Source organism: Podarcis gaigeae (assembly GCF_964106915.1).
Source record: "Podarcis gaigeae genome assembly, chromosome: 11".
Classification (NCBI taxonomy): domain Eukaryota; kingdom Metazoa; phylum Chordata; class Lepidosauria; order Squamata; family Lacertidae; genus Podarcis; species Podarcis gaigeae.
Window position 1 is genome coordinate 16,460,653 of NC_139687.1, and position 15,802 is coordinate 16,476,454.

General features: G+C 43.8%; 1 protein-coding gene and 1 long non-coding RNA gene across 5 annotated transcripts in view; both read right to left on the reverse strand.

Moving 5' to 3' along the window:
* LOC310827034 overlaps nucleotides 1–15,802 on the reverse strand; it is a 163,460-nt gene that overhangs the window by 33,935 nt on the left and 113,723 nt on the right. The gene's annotated exons all lie outside the window — the stretch shown is intronic.
* GRAMD2B (GRAM domain containing 2B) overlaps nucleotides 1–15,802 on the reverse strand; it is a 57,546-nt gene that overhangs the window by 30,937 nt on the left and 10,807 nt on the right. Inside the window, exon 1 of one of the 4 annotated variants that reach the window (XM_083702411.1) lies at nucleotides 1,912–2,432. The exons of 2 other annotated variants lie outside the window; for them this stretch is intronic. In XM_083702411.1, coding sequence (XP_083558537.1) covers nucleotides 1,912–1,988 — 77 coding nt within the window. In that variant the 5' untranslated portion in view covers nucleotides 1,989–2,432. Of the gene's footprint in view, nucleotides 1–1,911; nucleotides 2,433–15,802 lie in introns of those variants that run through there. One more of the 4 variants, XM_083702412.1, reaches the window with a different exon arrangement.

The following is a 15,802-nucleotide window of genomic DNA, read 5'->3' on the forward strand; positions in this document are numbered from 1 at the left end:
ACATACAGTATGGAAACTGTGTCTCTCTTTTTAAACAAAATTAAATGTAGAAACTGTTAAGCTGTTTTTAATGGCAGAACTTAGCCAGGAAACGGTGAATTTATCAAATGCCTTTACTGAACATGCCAAGTAGAGGAGTAGCAACCAAGGCAGAATCCAGACAATCCTGAATCCCAGCCAGTGCCATATCTCAAATTAAGCTCTGTTGATGATTTAGAAAATTACATCTTACAACTGGCTAGAAATCCTACAGAGAATGCAAGATTTAATTCATAACTTAATTATAGCTGAATTAGCCACTGACATGAACGTCAACTATCTAGGACATGTCTACACACGTATTTCCTTTGTTGTCACAGTTTTAAATCAGTGTCCAAATAAACGAAGCATCCTGTTGCATCAATTCAAGCTGCCATACTACCTAACTACCCAGAGCTTTGTATAGTTTAGCTTTCTTACGCTGTGTTCACCTATATGTCCGAATATAAAACAAATCCCTACGATGCCACCCAAGCCTCAGTTCTCTATGTAAGAAACAGACCAAGGAACAGCACGTTTGTGTCTATTTATTACTAAGTGTTAAGTGGCGACTGGCAAACGTGTGAGATGGATCATAAATCAAGCCACAGTCTGAATGCTTATCACCTGGTAAATATGTACAGTGCTTATGATGGAGCCGATTTGCAATGAAGAACTATCCAGTGAAAAGTTACTGATTTATGTACATAACATGTGGCAACAGACTGAACCAAACTTAGCATAATGGACTTTTACACGCCATCCCACTACAAGCTTGGAGCACCACTGTTACACTCATCAAACCACCTAAACCATCTTGTTGCAGCCTCTTTGGGGGAGAGCCCCACATCCCATTTCATTGCTGTGACAAATCAAAACCACTCTGTACTAACCAATTTGGGCAACCTTTTGAACTACACAAATAGCCAGACAGGGCTGTGGCCCCCAAACAAGTTAAATATAAACATGAACAAAAATTGCCACGACAACCAATTCCCACAAACACTGGCAAAACCAGCATGAGAGCGCTGTGGCTTAGTTCTGAGAAGTCACTTCTGTACAAAGAACACAAACGTCAAGTCAGACAAGTGGCAGAGTAGTCCGCAGAAAACTTGTCTGAGGATTGGAATGCTTTTGCAGAACATCTGAAGAGCCATTAGAATTGCACAAAAATGTGAGCAGCATTTGAAATATCAGCAACAGTAGAGAGACATTAAGGCTAATAACTCAGGATGTATGTGTGCGCGCATGTGTGTGTGTACATACACACATAGAAGGAGTGTTAAAATACACAGCATTAAAGGATAATCATAGACAGGGTTGCCATATTTCAAACAGGGGAAATCCGGACAGAAAAGTTGGCAAATTGTTGAGCTTTCTCTTGTTTGGGGGGGGTGGAGCTTTCTTAGTTTTGCTCAGTCATTGAACTTTTTCCTTTTTTGGGGGTGGGGGGCACAGTTGTTGAGCTCTTTTTAGTTATGTTTTGCGCAGTTGTTGCAAAATCACAAAAAAAGAGAGAGCTACCTAACATACACCACCATGCAGGGGTGTGTGTGTGTGTGTGTTTAATGGTCAACCATGATTCATCAAAGCTATTGCTAATGGCAAAGTATTTGAAATATGTTTTTTTTTTTTAAAAAAAATAACTTTCCCATAAAGACCCCCCCCCAAAGGTTCCTCTCTCCCCACCCTCCCAAAAAGAAAGCGCACATCCCCTTGTGACAGGGTGGCCATGTGTCCTCCCGTCCTCCGCCTTCCCCCCCCCCCCCCCGGTCCAACTTTGGAGAGACTTATTTTGAGCGGCCGTCCGAAGCGTCCTCTGGGAAAAGATGGCCAGCCTGGCGAGGGGAACAGGTGGCTGCAGCTACGTGGTGGTGAGGAAAGGCTACTTACTGGGTCAAGGCAGCTTTTTCCTTTTTAGCGGCGGCCGCCCCGTCGTGCTGGAGGTCAGTCATGAGGAGGAGCACCATTCGGAAAGGGGAAGCCGAAACTCCCGTTTCCCCCTTTTCCCCTCACGGCCAACCCACTCCTGGCGGGGGCTAGAAACTTTCGCCCCCTTCCCCTCCTCCTCCCTGCTTCCTGTCACCTCACGACGCTCCGCATCCTCCGAGGAAGAAAAGAAGGAGAGAAAGAGAGAGGAGGAGGAGGAGGAGAGAAGTTTCGCAGCCCCGCCCCCCCACCGCCCCGCGCGCGCCTCAGCCTCGCTAACCTGAGCGAGTTTCGACCGGTCTCCGTTCGCGACCGAGGAGGAGAAAGGGAGGGAAAGCCCCGCCGAAGGCCCGTCCCATTCTCAACCCGCAGAGCGAGTCCCGGCGAGGCTGGAGGGAAAGAGGAGGAGGAGGAAGAAGAAGAAAGGAAACCGGCCCGACGAGCTCCTCTGAGAGGGAGCCGGTGGCCCAAAACGTGCCCGGGAAGAGCGCGGCAGCGCGGGGCATGTCGGGTATTCTCCGCGCGAGAACATTCCAGAAAGCGGCGGTTTTTTTGGGGGTGGGGGTGGGGTGCGAGCTGTCCCCGTCGGTTGGGCAAAGGCCTCGTGAAGAGAAGGGCCTTCGTTCGGATTTTCCCGCCTTTTTTTTTTTTTTTTTTTGGAGGAGGGGGATGGCGCTTTTGAGGGGGAGAGAAAAGAAAAATGCTCAACAACTTTTTAGGGGTGGGTCTAAAAATAAATAAATCTCGAAAGCTTTTGGGGTTTCCTTGAAAGAAACTAAAGCACAGCCGTTTTGGGGGTTTCCAGGAAAAAAACAACTCAACCATGTTGGGGGGTCTTCCCCAAAAGGAAAAAAACCCCTCAACAACTTTTGGGGTGTCCTGGTTTTTACTTTTAGAAATACAGCAACCCTAGCTGCTTATTTCGTTCGGTTTAGGGTTGCCGTATTTCCAGAAGTAAAGTTCCAGACACCTGCAAAGTTTCCTTTTTGAAGGGTGCCAACAAAGTTGATGAGCTTTTTTTTTTTTTTAAAGGAAAGCACTACCAAAATTGGGTACAAACCCAAACTTCCCGCCAAATTGGTGATTTTCAACTGTGGGGGGTTCCCCCCCCTGATGTGTTTACACACAAAAACCAGGAATTACCTGACATGTGGCAAGCCTAGTTCCATTTGTGGATTGCTTCCGGTGAAACACCTCGAATCACTTCCACAATACAGTGGTACCTTGGGTTACATATGCTTCAGGTTACATACGCTTCAGGTTACAGAGTCCGCTAACCCAGAAATAGTGCTTTAGGTTAAGAACTTTGCTTCAGGTTGAGAACAGAAATCGTGCTCCGGTGGTGCAGCAGCAGCAGGAGGCCCCATTAGCTAAAGTGGTGCTTCAGGTTAAGAAAAGTTTCGGGTTAAGAACGGACCTCCAGAACGAATTAAGTACTTAACCAGAGGTACCACTGTATAAGCATGGGGACATACCCTCCAGTTGTTCCAGCCGCTCTGGGCAGCTTCCAACAGAATAATTAATAACACAATAAAACCTCCCCGTACAGGGCTGGCTTTCGATGGCATGGAGGTGGGATAACTCCAAACCCTCCAACATTTCTCAGAAGAAAATAGGGATTTTTGGAATTTTAATTTGGACAAAGTTGGAAAGTATTACTAAAGAAACTTGCTTGTTGTCCAAAATTAATGTTACTGAATATTTCGGATGATGCCAATGCAGATACAGTGTCAAAAGAATATATATGACATTGGCAGCACAAATAGTAATTGTGACTCAGTGGAAAACAGCCCAAAATCTTGCACTGGACTGGATGCTTGATAACACTCAGTCTGGAATATAGCCATATCATAGAAAATCACACATTATTTGAGATTTCAATAAAACACTTTTTATACAATTGGGCATTCTTTTGTGACATATAACCCTCATGGCAAATCTGAAGCTATACTTGATGATCTGATAACACCAATAGTCTTCACTTGGAGTTTGTTATTTTAACTCACATGCAACTCATGCCTATTTTACAGTTTTTCATCTTTGGATATTCATTTGTTGTTAACTGTTGATTTAAAACAAAAAAATTCCTTCCAGTAGCACCTTAAAGACCAACTAAGTCAGTTCTTGGTATGAGCTTTCGTGTGCATGCACACTTCTTCAGATACACACGAAAGCTCATACCAAGAACTGACTTAGTTGGTCTTTAAGGTGCTACTGGAAGGAATTTTTTTTGTTTTGACTATGACAGACCAACACGGCTACCTATCTGTAACTGTTGATTTAAAAAACCTTTATCAAAAAACAAAACAAAAACCCTTTACCGAAACCCACAAACAGGCATTTAAAAAGAAGGTATGTCATGGGAAGATGTTCCAAAATGTAAGCTCAGTTTCTCCATTCTACAGAGTAGACCTTTTGATAAGATGCTATCTTCAGGAGACCGTCTCCTGCGGAGTAGAGTAACCCCTTGGATATATAAGGCGTAAGATGATCTTTTAGATAACCTTGTCCAAAGCTGTATAGGGCTTTGTATACCACCAGCACCTTGAACTTAGCTAAACTGGTAGACAGTGCTCACATCCAACTTGGCTTGAATGACACAATGTCAACAGACACATGTGTATTGATGTTGCTCTCAGGCTAAGTGTCATTAGCCTGGTTTCATTATAAGTCCATTTCTCCCCTGCCCATGCATTTTGCCTCTCTAACAGCTGCTAGAGAACCAAACGCTTTTTAAACAGGTGAATTTCTCCTTTTTAAAATATCTCTATGCCAGAAAAAGATTGACTCACTAACTGCTTGTGCACCAGGGGGCTGTTAAGAGCCCTATCAGAAATCAAAATGGGGCCCTTGTGTCTTTTCTTAAGGAATCCACAAGGTTGCATTTTCTGATCCCCAACCCCACTCCACTCCTTGATGAATGTCATATCTGATCATGCTACTGTTTCCTGGATTACATTACCTTCAGTTGCTTCAATAACACCAGGTTGCATAGCTTCCACAACACCAGTTTGAGGATGCTTGAGGAATTCATATATTGCAAATTGAACTGACCCAGCCCCCAACCTCCTCAGCTAATGTATGAACTGAAAAATAGTTCTCCATCAGACTTTTCCTGAATACAGGTGACTCTCGACTTATGCTGGGGTTATGTTCTGGGCATAGTGCCTAAAGCCAAAACCAGGTATTGTCATAACACATTGGGTACAATGGCAGGTGGGATTGCTAAAGTCTTTTTTCCTTTTTGATTTTCTTCCCTTTTTTGCCAAGCCTGTAAAGCTGAATGTGCACAAGTTAAATGCGCTTAAGTTGCGGGTTACTTCTACTGCAATAGTTCTTCGCACAAAACATTATGAAAACAACTTTTAAAATGTTTATTTTGGAATAAAATATTTATAAAAAAACCTGTTTGGAAAGTCATATTTGATACATATGTAAATACAAATTATTGTTAATATTTTATTTATTAAAATATTTATAGACCACTATTTCATAAAAAGTGCCTTACGACAAGAATACTTAAAACTATATTGTAAAACCATATTAAAAAGTTAAAAACAGACATTGATTAACCATTGTGGAGAGATTTATTCTTTATTGCCTGGATAAGCTTGACGGAATAGAAGTTTTCAGCAGGTGTTTAAAAGCTAAAGCAATTTAAAAATCTGCAGATGAATGTGGGCATAGAATGGAATGGATTTATGGCTGTACACATGTGAAAGTGTGAATAATGATGACAAAATTATGCTCCGCAACATGTCCATTGAATGAGATGTGCTCCCAGGAAGGTGACTATAGGACTGCAGCCTTAGACACTGTGGTTGTATTAATCTTGGGTAAAACCTGGCAAATCATTTTAATCTTGAGATTGTGCCAGCAGCAACAAACAGGAAGCAGAATCCCCACTACTCTATTTGCATTACAGTGGTACCTCGGGTTACAGATGCTTCAGGTTACAGACGCTTCAGGTTACAGATTCCGCTAACCCAGAAATAGTACCTCAGGTTATGAACTTTGTTTCAGGATGAGAACAGAAATTGCGGGGCAGCAGCGCGGTTGCAGCGGGAAGCCCCATCAGCTAAAGTGGTACCTCAGGTAAAGAACAGTTTCAGGTTAAGAACGACCTCCAGAACGAATTAAGTTCTTAACCCGAGGTACAACTGTATTGTATCATCAAGTTAACTGACTGTTCACTGAATTAATGAAGCACTGACATATGCTGAAAAGAATTTTTCAGCAATTTCTCCTCATCCCATACAGGGGGAAAAGCACTATAAATAAATCAGAACTTATAAGAAGACAAAAGGAAAAAAAATGCTATGTAAAATTGCAAAGAAACATTCTTTGCTCTCCGATGCCATCTGGTTTTGTATGTTTATAGCACATTCAAAGGGCTGGATTTTTTTTTGATTTTTTTTACTAATGTAGCTGAGCCCCTAGTCTGTTTTATTCCAGATTAAAGAATTTGGGAACACTCTCACATCCAAAAATAGGGTTTAAGAGGATTGCCAACTTTTCAACAATATTTCATTTATTTATTTCTAAAGCTGGCATCTTACTGACTGGCTCGAGAGGTTCCCATGATGTATTAACATACCGTATTAAAATGGTATTGAATTAATGTAAAAATAAAAATAAAGGAACCAGCACCCAAATCCAGCTGGCAGGTGAATATACTGTTGCTTGTGAATGACTCATTAAACACTTGAAGTTCCTTAAAACTCTTGTGTAACTTCATTGAATCCATTGCAGAGTCACGCATATCCTAATGTGCAATTTCCTGTGGCTTGTTTTTCTTGTTCTCCTTGTATGTAGCTTATTCTCTTAACGTGTCAGAACATACACTTACATATTCCTGTTACATTTATTTATTTATTTATCTTTAGTCCCTGTCTTGCAATAAAATTTATTTCCCCTACATAACATTGAGCAACTACAGTATAACGGTATTTCCCTTAGCATGCATAAGTCTCCAAAATACTTTTTTTGTGCTATGGTTGCAATGGACAGGGGAAATGTTCATTCTTCACCATCCGGCCTTTCGGATTCTGATGTCACATTGTTATTCTCCCCCTCCTCCTTCACAAATGGTTCTTTGATGACAGTAAATTGAGAGGCATCTCTGGTGAAGACGTGGTCTCCTCGTTCTGTGATAATAGATTCCTCAAGTCCTGCTGCTGTCAGCTGGGTTTACGTTGAAGGACTTAAAACAACTCGGCTTCATTCTACTTTGCTTTATTCTGCTTCGCTGTATAGTTGCAATTCTATACACTGGGGGGTGTTATTGTTTTCATTTTGATTATGTATTTTGCGGTTTAATATTTTGATTTCGTACTGTGAAACGTCCTGAGACCTCTGGGTATAGGGCGGTATATAAATTCTAATAACAATACACTTAACTCTTAAGCACTCCTCGTGCATTCAGCTGAATGTGTGAAACGGCAAGTGGGAGCCATCAGCCCTTCACCCTCAGTGATGCTCTTGAATGCCCTTCCCTGCTGATGCTAATTGGTGCATAGAGTTTTGTAATGGTTCTAGGGGTTGCTCGTGCGTTAATCGGCGCCACACCTGGCTGGGTTACCTGGGTGAACTCTTTCTGTCCGGACAGCCACTCACCCGTGGCTGTCTCAGTCACTGGCAGAATCCGTCAGTGGGCGTTTCTTGAACTTCTTCCAGCAAAGAAGCTCTTTGATGCCTAGTCTTCGCCTACTCTCCCTGCGCGGAAGCCTTCTGCGCAGGGAGGGTGTGGGCAGCGGAGGACCCGTGCTCTCCCCGCTGGTCTCCGACGAGGAGTCATGGAGCCACCTCGCCGATTCCCCCATCTGCCCCCCTTCTCCACTGGTGCTACGCTGATTTCCTTCCCCAGAAGATGGGCTGCTTCTCTCCCTCACGGGACGCTCTCCGGAATCCCTCTGGAGCCCTCCCTCTCCCTCTGGCTCCGATGGCAGTTCCCTGACAAGTTTCCAGCATGGGAATGGGAACCTTCAACAATGAGGAAACCCTGTGTGCAGTAGCGCTGGTTTTTAACATTGTGGCATAGCACCTACCCACCCTAATTTGCAATATAGTCCAGGTAAAAAAGTATGAAATACGGACTTTGAACCAGTTTGGGATGATATATCACCCAGTCCTAACACACATCATGATTTGCAATATATTGCCAGGTCAGAAATTATGAAAACGATATATCATGATATGGACTTTGAACCTGTTTGGGATGATATATCGATATATTGCCCAACCCCAATGGGCAGGTGAAGCAGCTCCATTCTAAAGTTGATACTGCATTGGTCAGGGGTGTGCCTGGTGCATAGCATCATTGAGGGGGAGAGTTTACCCTGTGCTTTTCCCCTTTGCACATTCAGACTGAGTGCCTATAAAGTTTCGCTTGGAAAACCCTCTGAGCTTCATAGGAGAGCTGGGAAGCTGGGCCATTCCATATCTACAAAACAAACCCAATTGAGCTCTTCCTATCCCATGGCGTCAACTGACTGGATATTCAGGAAGGCAGCTACTGAAACCTACCTGGCCTCTTGAAGCCAACATTCAGCCTGCAAGGCTTGCAGTCAGAAGACAGTGATGGTGACACAGAAGACAACGTTTGGTGTCTGTCTGCTAGGAGCCCTGGTCAAGATGCCCCTACCCCAGCACATTGCATTAGCAAAATTATCCTATTTGTTACAGGAAACAACTTTTACTTTGCACGCGGGCTCAGACCTGGTGCCTTCTGATTCCAAGTCAATAAACCAGAGTACAGATGCATAAAAGAGTCTTTGCCCTGGGCCTATCAGAATAGTTTAATTCTTAGTATATTTGCTTTGTCCACTATGGTCCTGCAAAGAACTTTGAAACTTAATAGTCTGCACAATTGCACTATTGGTCCAATAAAACAGATTAGCTAACCCTGCTTTATCTCCATTGTGTATGTATATGGATTCATTGAACTCACATGAAACCCATCCAAATACCTCTCTTCCCTTAGGAAGCTAAGCATTGGAGGTAATATATTAACAGTCCTTGCAGTGCTCTCTGACAAACAGAGGCTGCAGGCAGCTTTTGTGTAGTATATTATACAGCAGGGGTAGTCGGCATGGCATATGCCAACATTTCTCTGATGATAATAGGGACATCCTATCCCAGAATAATAATGACCATAATTTTATTATTTATACCCCGCCCATCTGACTGGGTTGCCCTAGTCACTCTGGGTGGTTTCCAACTTATATAAAAACATTAAACATTAAAAAAACTTCTGTATACCAGGGCTGCCTTCAGATGGGACATATCCTCCAACATTTCTCCCATGAAAATAGGAATGATCTGAGGAAAAGCAGGACATTCCAGGATCAAATCAGAAACTGGGACGGCTTCTGTAAATCTGGGGACTTTTCTTGGAAAACAGGGACACTGAGAGGGTCTGGCATGGTGCTATACAGATGTTGTTGGATTCCAAGTCCCATCAGGCTCAGTTGGTCTGGCCAAGGGTATGGAACAATGGCTGCATCTGGAGTACGCTATGTTTGCTACCCCTGCTATACAAATAACTGAAAGCTGGTGAAAATACACAATCTGTGAAAATGCATAATTAATTTGGTCTTTGCTTGTTGGGAATATGCAAAGACTAAATCCCTATGAACGACAAAAGCAGAAAGATCATGCAGATTGCAAAAGCGGCTATTTGTTCTTAGACCCTTTTCAATTGCTCTTCGGGTATCCATACTCTGTGTAGCATGGAAGATTCTTGGCTCATTTGGATATTACTGCAGGCCCAATCAATTTTGGACTGCTTCTCATTCATTAACCCGAGGCCGTTGCTCAGGAATGGGCTATAGAATGGGCAGGCTTGCTGGAGCTGATGTGGTTTGTATCCCACAATGTCTGGAGGGCATCAGGGCATGTGCTTATTCTTGCACAAAGTATGTGCTTCAACTACAGACGACAAAAGGTGTGAAGGGAGAGTCTAAGCCCATCCATCTGACATGTTGAGACTCTTCCTCTTTGTGTCTTGCTCATTGCTGATATAAACCTGATGCCCCCCTTTTTGGACAGGAGGGGAATGGGCATAGCCAGGATTTGGGGGGGAACAGAGCCTCAGTTAGCCTATGTATTTTTTATTGATTAAGGGAGGGCAGCTACCCCTCCCTGTCCCCACTTGGCTGTTTCCCTGTGCTCGCTCTATGGTTTTAGTTCTCATACATTTGCAGTGTTATGAATTTTTTTGGGGGGGTAGATTCTCCATATACAGTGGTACCTCGAGTTAAGAGCTTAATTCGTTCTGGAGGTCCGTACTTAACCTGAAACTGTTCTTAACCTGAAGCACCACTTTAGCTAATGGGGCCTCCTGCTGTTGCTGCGCCCCAGAGCACGATTTCTGTTCTCATCCTGAAGCAAAGTTCTTAACCTGAAGCACTATTTCTGGGTTAGCGGAGTCTGTAACCTGAAGCGCATGTAACCCAAGGTTCCACTGTACCTAAGTTTAATAAAGGGTCATAAAACCATAGAATTGTCAAGTTGGAAGGGACCGCAGGAATATTTTGCCCAACATGGGGGTCAAAACCCAGAGATTTAAGAGTCTGGTGCTCCACCAGCTGAGCTAATCCAGCTAGGGTAAAATTTAGCTGCTTTTTGGAATATGAAGGGAAGATGCCAGGCCAGTGAAAAATACAGGCTGAACCAGTTCTCTTGTTCAGGAGATTGCTGATAGCGATGCCCTTATGAAAAACACAAGAAAAATGTAAGTACCGGGCCATTAAGAACGATGGATCATGCAGGCGCCTGTTTTCCCCGCAGCTGAGAAGTGGACAGAAACAGAAGAATTGAGAGGGGCAGGTTGTCAGGGTCACAAGGGGCATGATACCACCCCAGGAAAAGAGGGTGTCCTTTTACAACAGAGGTTTGGGGAGCAGGGATTTTCTGGGAAGAAGGAGCAGGAAGAACTCCATGCAGAGACTGAAGGGCGGCAGAAATGCTGGCTGGTAGGAGCAGGCTGTTACAGAGTGATATGGCGATGGCACTTAGGATGCCTCTCGATCCAATGTTGCCCTGCTGGGAAGGACAAGCCCCTCTGGGGATGTAAATGTTGTGAACTCTCTCTCTGTGTATAAAGATTCAGGTTCTAAATAGTGTAAAATAAACTACATTTATTTTACATTTCATAAAGACCTGAGTCTCCACTGTGCCTCATTTTCTGCAAGAAACACAAACCCTGGCTAAGTGCCAAGACCCCTGGAATCCTGCTACTGCCCAGCAGCAATTGGGGTGGCCAGTAACACTATGCATGCTGGATAGGGCATTGACATCCCTGCTGGTGTTAATAACGGATTAGGGCTAATCAGGTCTCTAAATTAACTGAGTAGCTGAAAAGACTTCGAAGGAGAGTAGGAAACAAGCGTGCAATCCCACAGCCTGTTCTCAGTTTCATATCCAGAGTTATGGATGTGAAGCATTTCCATTTGCACTGGTCCTCTGCAGGTACTGCAAAACAGGCAGAAGACATGCAGAACTGAAGTGGAAACTGCCAGGCCCAGATCCTGTGGGAGATTCTTTAAGTGATGTACAGACGAGACAATTCAGCCAGGGGCAGATTTTCTGGCTCCTGTGGCAACAGAGAGAGAGAAGCCACACTTGGTGACGTTCTCCCTTCCCTCTGTGCAACTCGTAAAGACCCAGAAGTCTTCTTAGAGTAGGGTTACCAGATTTTTTCCAGTGAATCTAGGGACACTTTAAATAATAAATAAATAAATAAATCAATCAATCAATCAATCAATCAATCAAACACGTTCGGGGACGTTGATGCTGCAGCGATTGCGGTGGCAGAGGGTATGGCTGCCGCTTTGACCTCAACCTCCACGTTTCCCCTTTGAGGCTTCTATCTCCTTTCTCCATGAGCCTGGGCACCCCTGAGTTGTGGTGGGGAAGCGGTGTGCATGGGTCAGGCATGGAAGGTGGAGAAGGAGGGCCAAGAGCAGCGGTGGTGGCGAGGTTCAGGCAGCGCGATGCCTCCTTTCCCATCGGAGCAGCCCCAATCTCATTCCTACTTGCGTCCAAGCAGGAGGGGGCGGGATCCCTGAGCTGGGAAGGGAGGCTTCCCATTGGGTAACTGAGAGGTCCCTGCCCCCTCCTGCTTGCACGCAAGCTCTGATAGGCAGCGTGAAGCCTCCCTTCCCAGCTGAGAGATCCCTGCCCCACTCCTGCTTACACACAAGTAGGAGTTGGGAGGCTTCTCCGATCGACTGCATTTCCTGGGGACATTAAATGAAATCCAGGGACATTCCGGGGATGGAATTTGTCCAGGACTTATTCGTAAATCCGGGGCTTATCCCTGGGAAATGGGGACGTCTGGTAACCCTATCTTAAAGGCTGAACCTGGCAACTTTATATGCAATGCCACCACTTGGAGAATCCATGGATTGGAACCTGTGCAAATTTGGACAAGATGGATTCTTACACGGGGTTCCAGATTTTTGAGGAGTGAAGTCAACGAACTACTCCCCATTCAACGGCCATTAAAAAATTAATGTTTTAAAGGGGCCTTAAGTTTCAAACCTGCAGAGTCTTATAAAAGATAAATAGGAAACTGAGCAGTTGCCAATGCAGATGGAAAATCTTCTCAAACTGTGAGCTTTTATTCTGCGGCAAGATCTTGTTACGCAACTACGCAGCTCAATAGTAGCTGTATTATTATGTAGTCTTAATAGCCTATGTATTATGGATGCGGGGAAAACATCTCTGTGAAAAGCCAATGCAGCACAATTGGAAGCCCCTATTCAGTAGAGCAATCCACACCCTAAATGGCCCATCTAGATGATTAACAAAATTGCATCTCGCCCACTTAGCATGACATTGTAGCCATGATTTAGATTAGAATATAGCAATGCTACATACAGGGCTGAACAGTACCCGCTTGAACAAATCTACCATTGTTACATTTTAATTCTTTTTTTACTTGTACTGAGATCCGTTCTTCATATTTTTCATAGCCGTTCTGAAATCCTGCATAATTTTGGATCTTGAGGTCTTAACCCATCTGCTCTGAACTTTGGAGAATGTTAGATTGGCACAAAGTCCTGCTTCCAACATACGCAGAGAGTTAGCAACAGGAATTTCATTCGCACAGCACTTTGGAGAATGTTAAGCAGCAGAGACTCCCCCACTTTCTTATCTTTGTGAGACTGCCGTCAAATCTCCTTCTTCCCTAAGTGCTTTGTGCATACCAGAGGGAGGGAGCTGGTGGTGAGGCCACACAGCGGAAAGCCAATATTTATAGGGTGTTATGTACATGGATAAATCGGCATTTTATATTCAAATCAGACAAGGCAGAATTATCAAGTCAGTCTTTGATTGATGGTTTGTGCCTTAAGGAATAACAAGGGCTTCTGCAAGGATGTTTTGGGGAGGGGAAGATTAAAAACAAAACAAAAGGGGGGCAGGCTAATTTCTTTATCTTTTCGTTTCTGAATATTTTATTAGTTGAATATAAGAATAACACATAATCAAATACAAGCAATCAAATACAGTTTTCCCCTAACCCCCCCAAAAAAACCAGCCCCAACTATGTCCAGGTAATTACGTTAGTAATATAATCAAATAAAAAATTATTTCTACAGTTGCTGGTTTAAAAAATATCATTCCACGTGCTCCCATGTGTCTTAGGTCGTTTAAATGCATGTTCTGTCTTTGATGCATAGCTAATAAAGGAGGACCACGTTATGTAAAAGTTAAGTAGTTTCTCATGTTGTTTTCTTTCACGTACCCTTTCTGTTAACTATTCCATCAAAATTAATTCCCAGACATAAGCATACCAAACTTCATATAGGTTCACGTTTAATGTCCTCCAGTGTCTAGCAACAGCAAGACGTGCTGCAGTTATAAGATGCACAATTGAGTCTTTGTCTCTAAGATTTTGTGAAGCTAATTTCTCAAAAAGAATGAGAAGAAGAAATGAGTACGTTTTGTCTCATCTCAGGTTTTTCAAATGCTAGAAGTCTATCGTATTTAAAACGATATGGTTCATCAAGGGAGAGACTAGCTCCACTGTAGACATCTACAGTATGAGGAATAATTTAAGGCAAGCTAAAGGACTATAAAATGCCAGGTATCATTTCTGTAAATTTGTAGCTAATTTTGTAGTGTGTTTCTTCTTCCTGCTGTTGTGGATATATTCTAACAAACTTTCTGAAGTCAAAACCGCAGCATACAGTTCTGGAGAAATGTGATTTTGCTTCACTGCAAGTGCTGCCTTCAGGAATGGCGTTTATCCCATGCTGCATTTGAAAAACCACTGCACAATGAATGAACAAAAAAGGGCATCATCTTGAAAGGTCTTGATCAGTTTAATTGGGGTTCTGTTTCTTTGCCAGGATCCGAAAGAGCTGCTTTAGGCACATCAAGGGCTTGGGACACATCTGGTGAGATTCTCCGTCCTTTTTTCATTGAACAGCAGGTTTCTGTGCTGCATCACACAGACAACCTTTGAAAGTTGCAGCTGCGAAAGTGATTTTCTGTGCCGCATGGGGTATAGACTGTTCCAGAAAAACAAGCTGAGCCACCACCACCGCCTCTGGCAGGCTGAACACGTTGGTTCTCAGGCATGGTTTTCAAATGGATCTTAAATAAAAATTCTGCCATGCATTTCTAACTTCAAGTGCACATGTTTTCAAATAGATACACACAAACAGGATATTGCAATGTTTGGTCACAGAACTAGGTTTGTTTCCTATTCTGAAGATCGCCTTTCTGTTCTGTTTATATTCCTGGAGCCCGAGGGAGATATAACACAGCTGCTGGTGACAAATTCTGACTTTAACATTTCACAGTTGTTATTAGTTTATTACAAACTGTTTCTAGAAACTAAGAAGCAAACCATAATAGCCAACCGCAACCCAAAAGGCTGTTTAAGGGGATGCCAACTGGTTCCATAGGAAGACCTCTCCTCATATGTTTTCCCCATATATGACAATGCCAGTCATGGTTCTCCTTCACCTAGCAATTATTTTACCTTCCACGTACCGTATTTTTTGCTCTATAAGACGCACCTGACCATAAGACGCACCTAATATTTAGAGGGGGAATGCAAGAAAAAAAAATTCTTTAAAGGGAGCGCTGAGCAGAGCCTGTATGCATCCCAGGCTCTGCTCAGCGCTCCCTTTCACGAGCTGTGTGGAGTGTGTGTTGCCCTTCTCCCTCCTTGGGGAAAACCCCCAAGAGCCGCACACACGCTCCACGTGGCTCTTGGGGGCTTTTCCGGGAGGTGGGGGAAGGGACTGAGGGGCTAAGCCAGAAGCTAGAACAGCAAGAGGGAGCACTGCGCAGCGATCCCTCTTGTTGTTCCGGCTTCTGGGATAGTTGCGCAGTCTGCATTCGCTCCATAAGACGCACACACATTTCCCCTTACTTTTTAGGAGGGAAAAAGTGCATCTTATAGAGTAAAAAATACAGTATATGGTATTTCTTACCATGTGTTTCTCCAACCCAAGATAGAACTCCTGATCCAGGTGGCCTGAATGACCTTGCCCAGGGATGGAGAATCTTTCTTCCTGCCTGAGGGCCAAAGCCCTTCTGAGCAACAGCCTTCAAAGGGTCAAATGCAAAAGGAGGTGGAGCAACAAATGGAAACTCTGCAAGCTAGTTTCTACACAAACTCCACCCTTCATTCAGGCAAATAAAAGCCATTATCAGAATTCAAGGACACATTCCAACCAGGCAAAACAGGGCCAGTGAGGGAAATAGCCTGGGTAGAGATGATGTGGCTTGGGAAGAGGTATGGCGTTGGAGGTTCCTGAGGGCCAGATACAGAAGTGTGGAAGATTGCATCTGGCCCCCAGGCCTGAGGTTACCTACCCCTGATCTAGCCCTA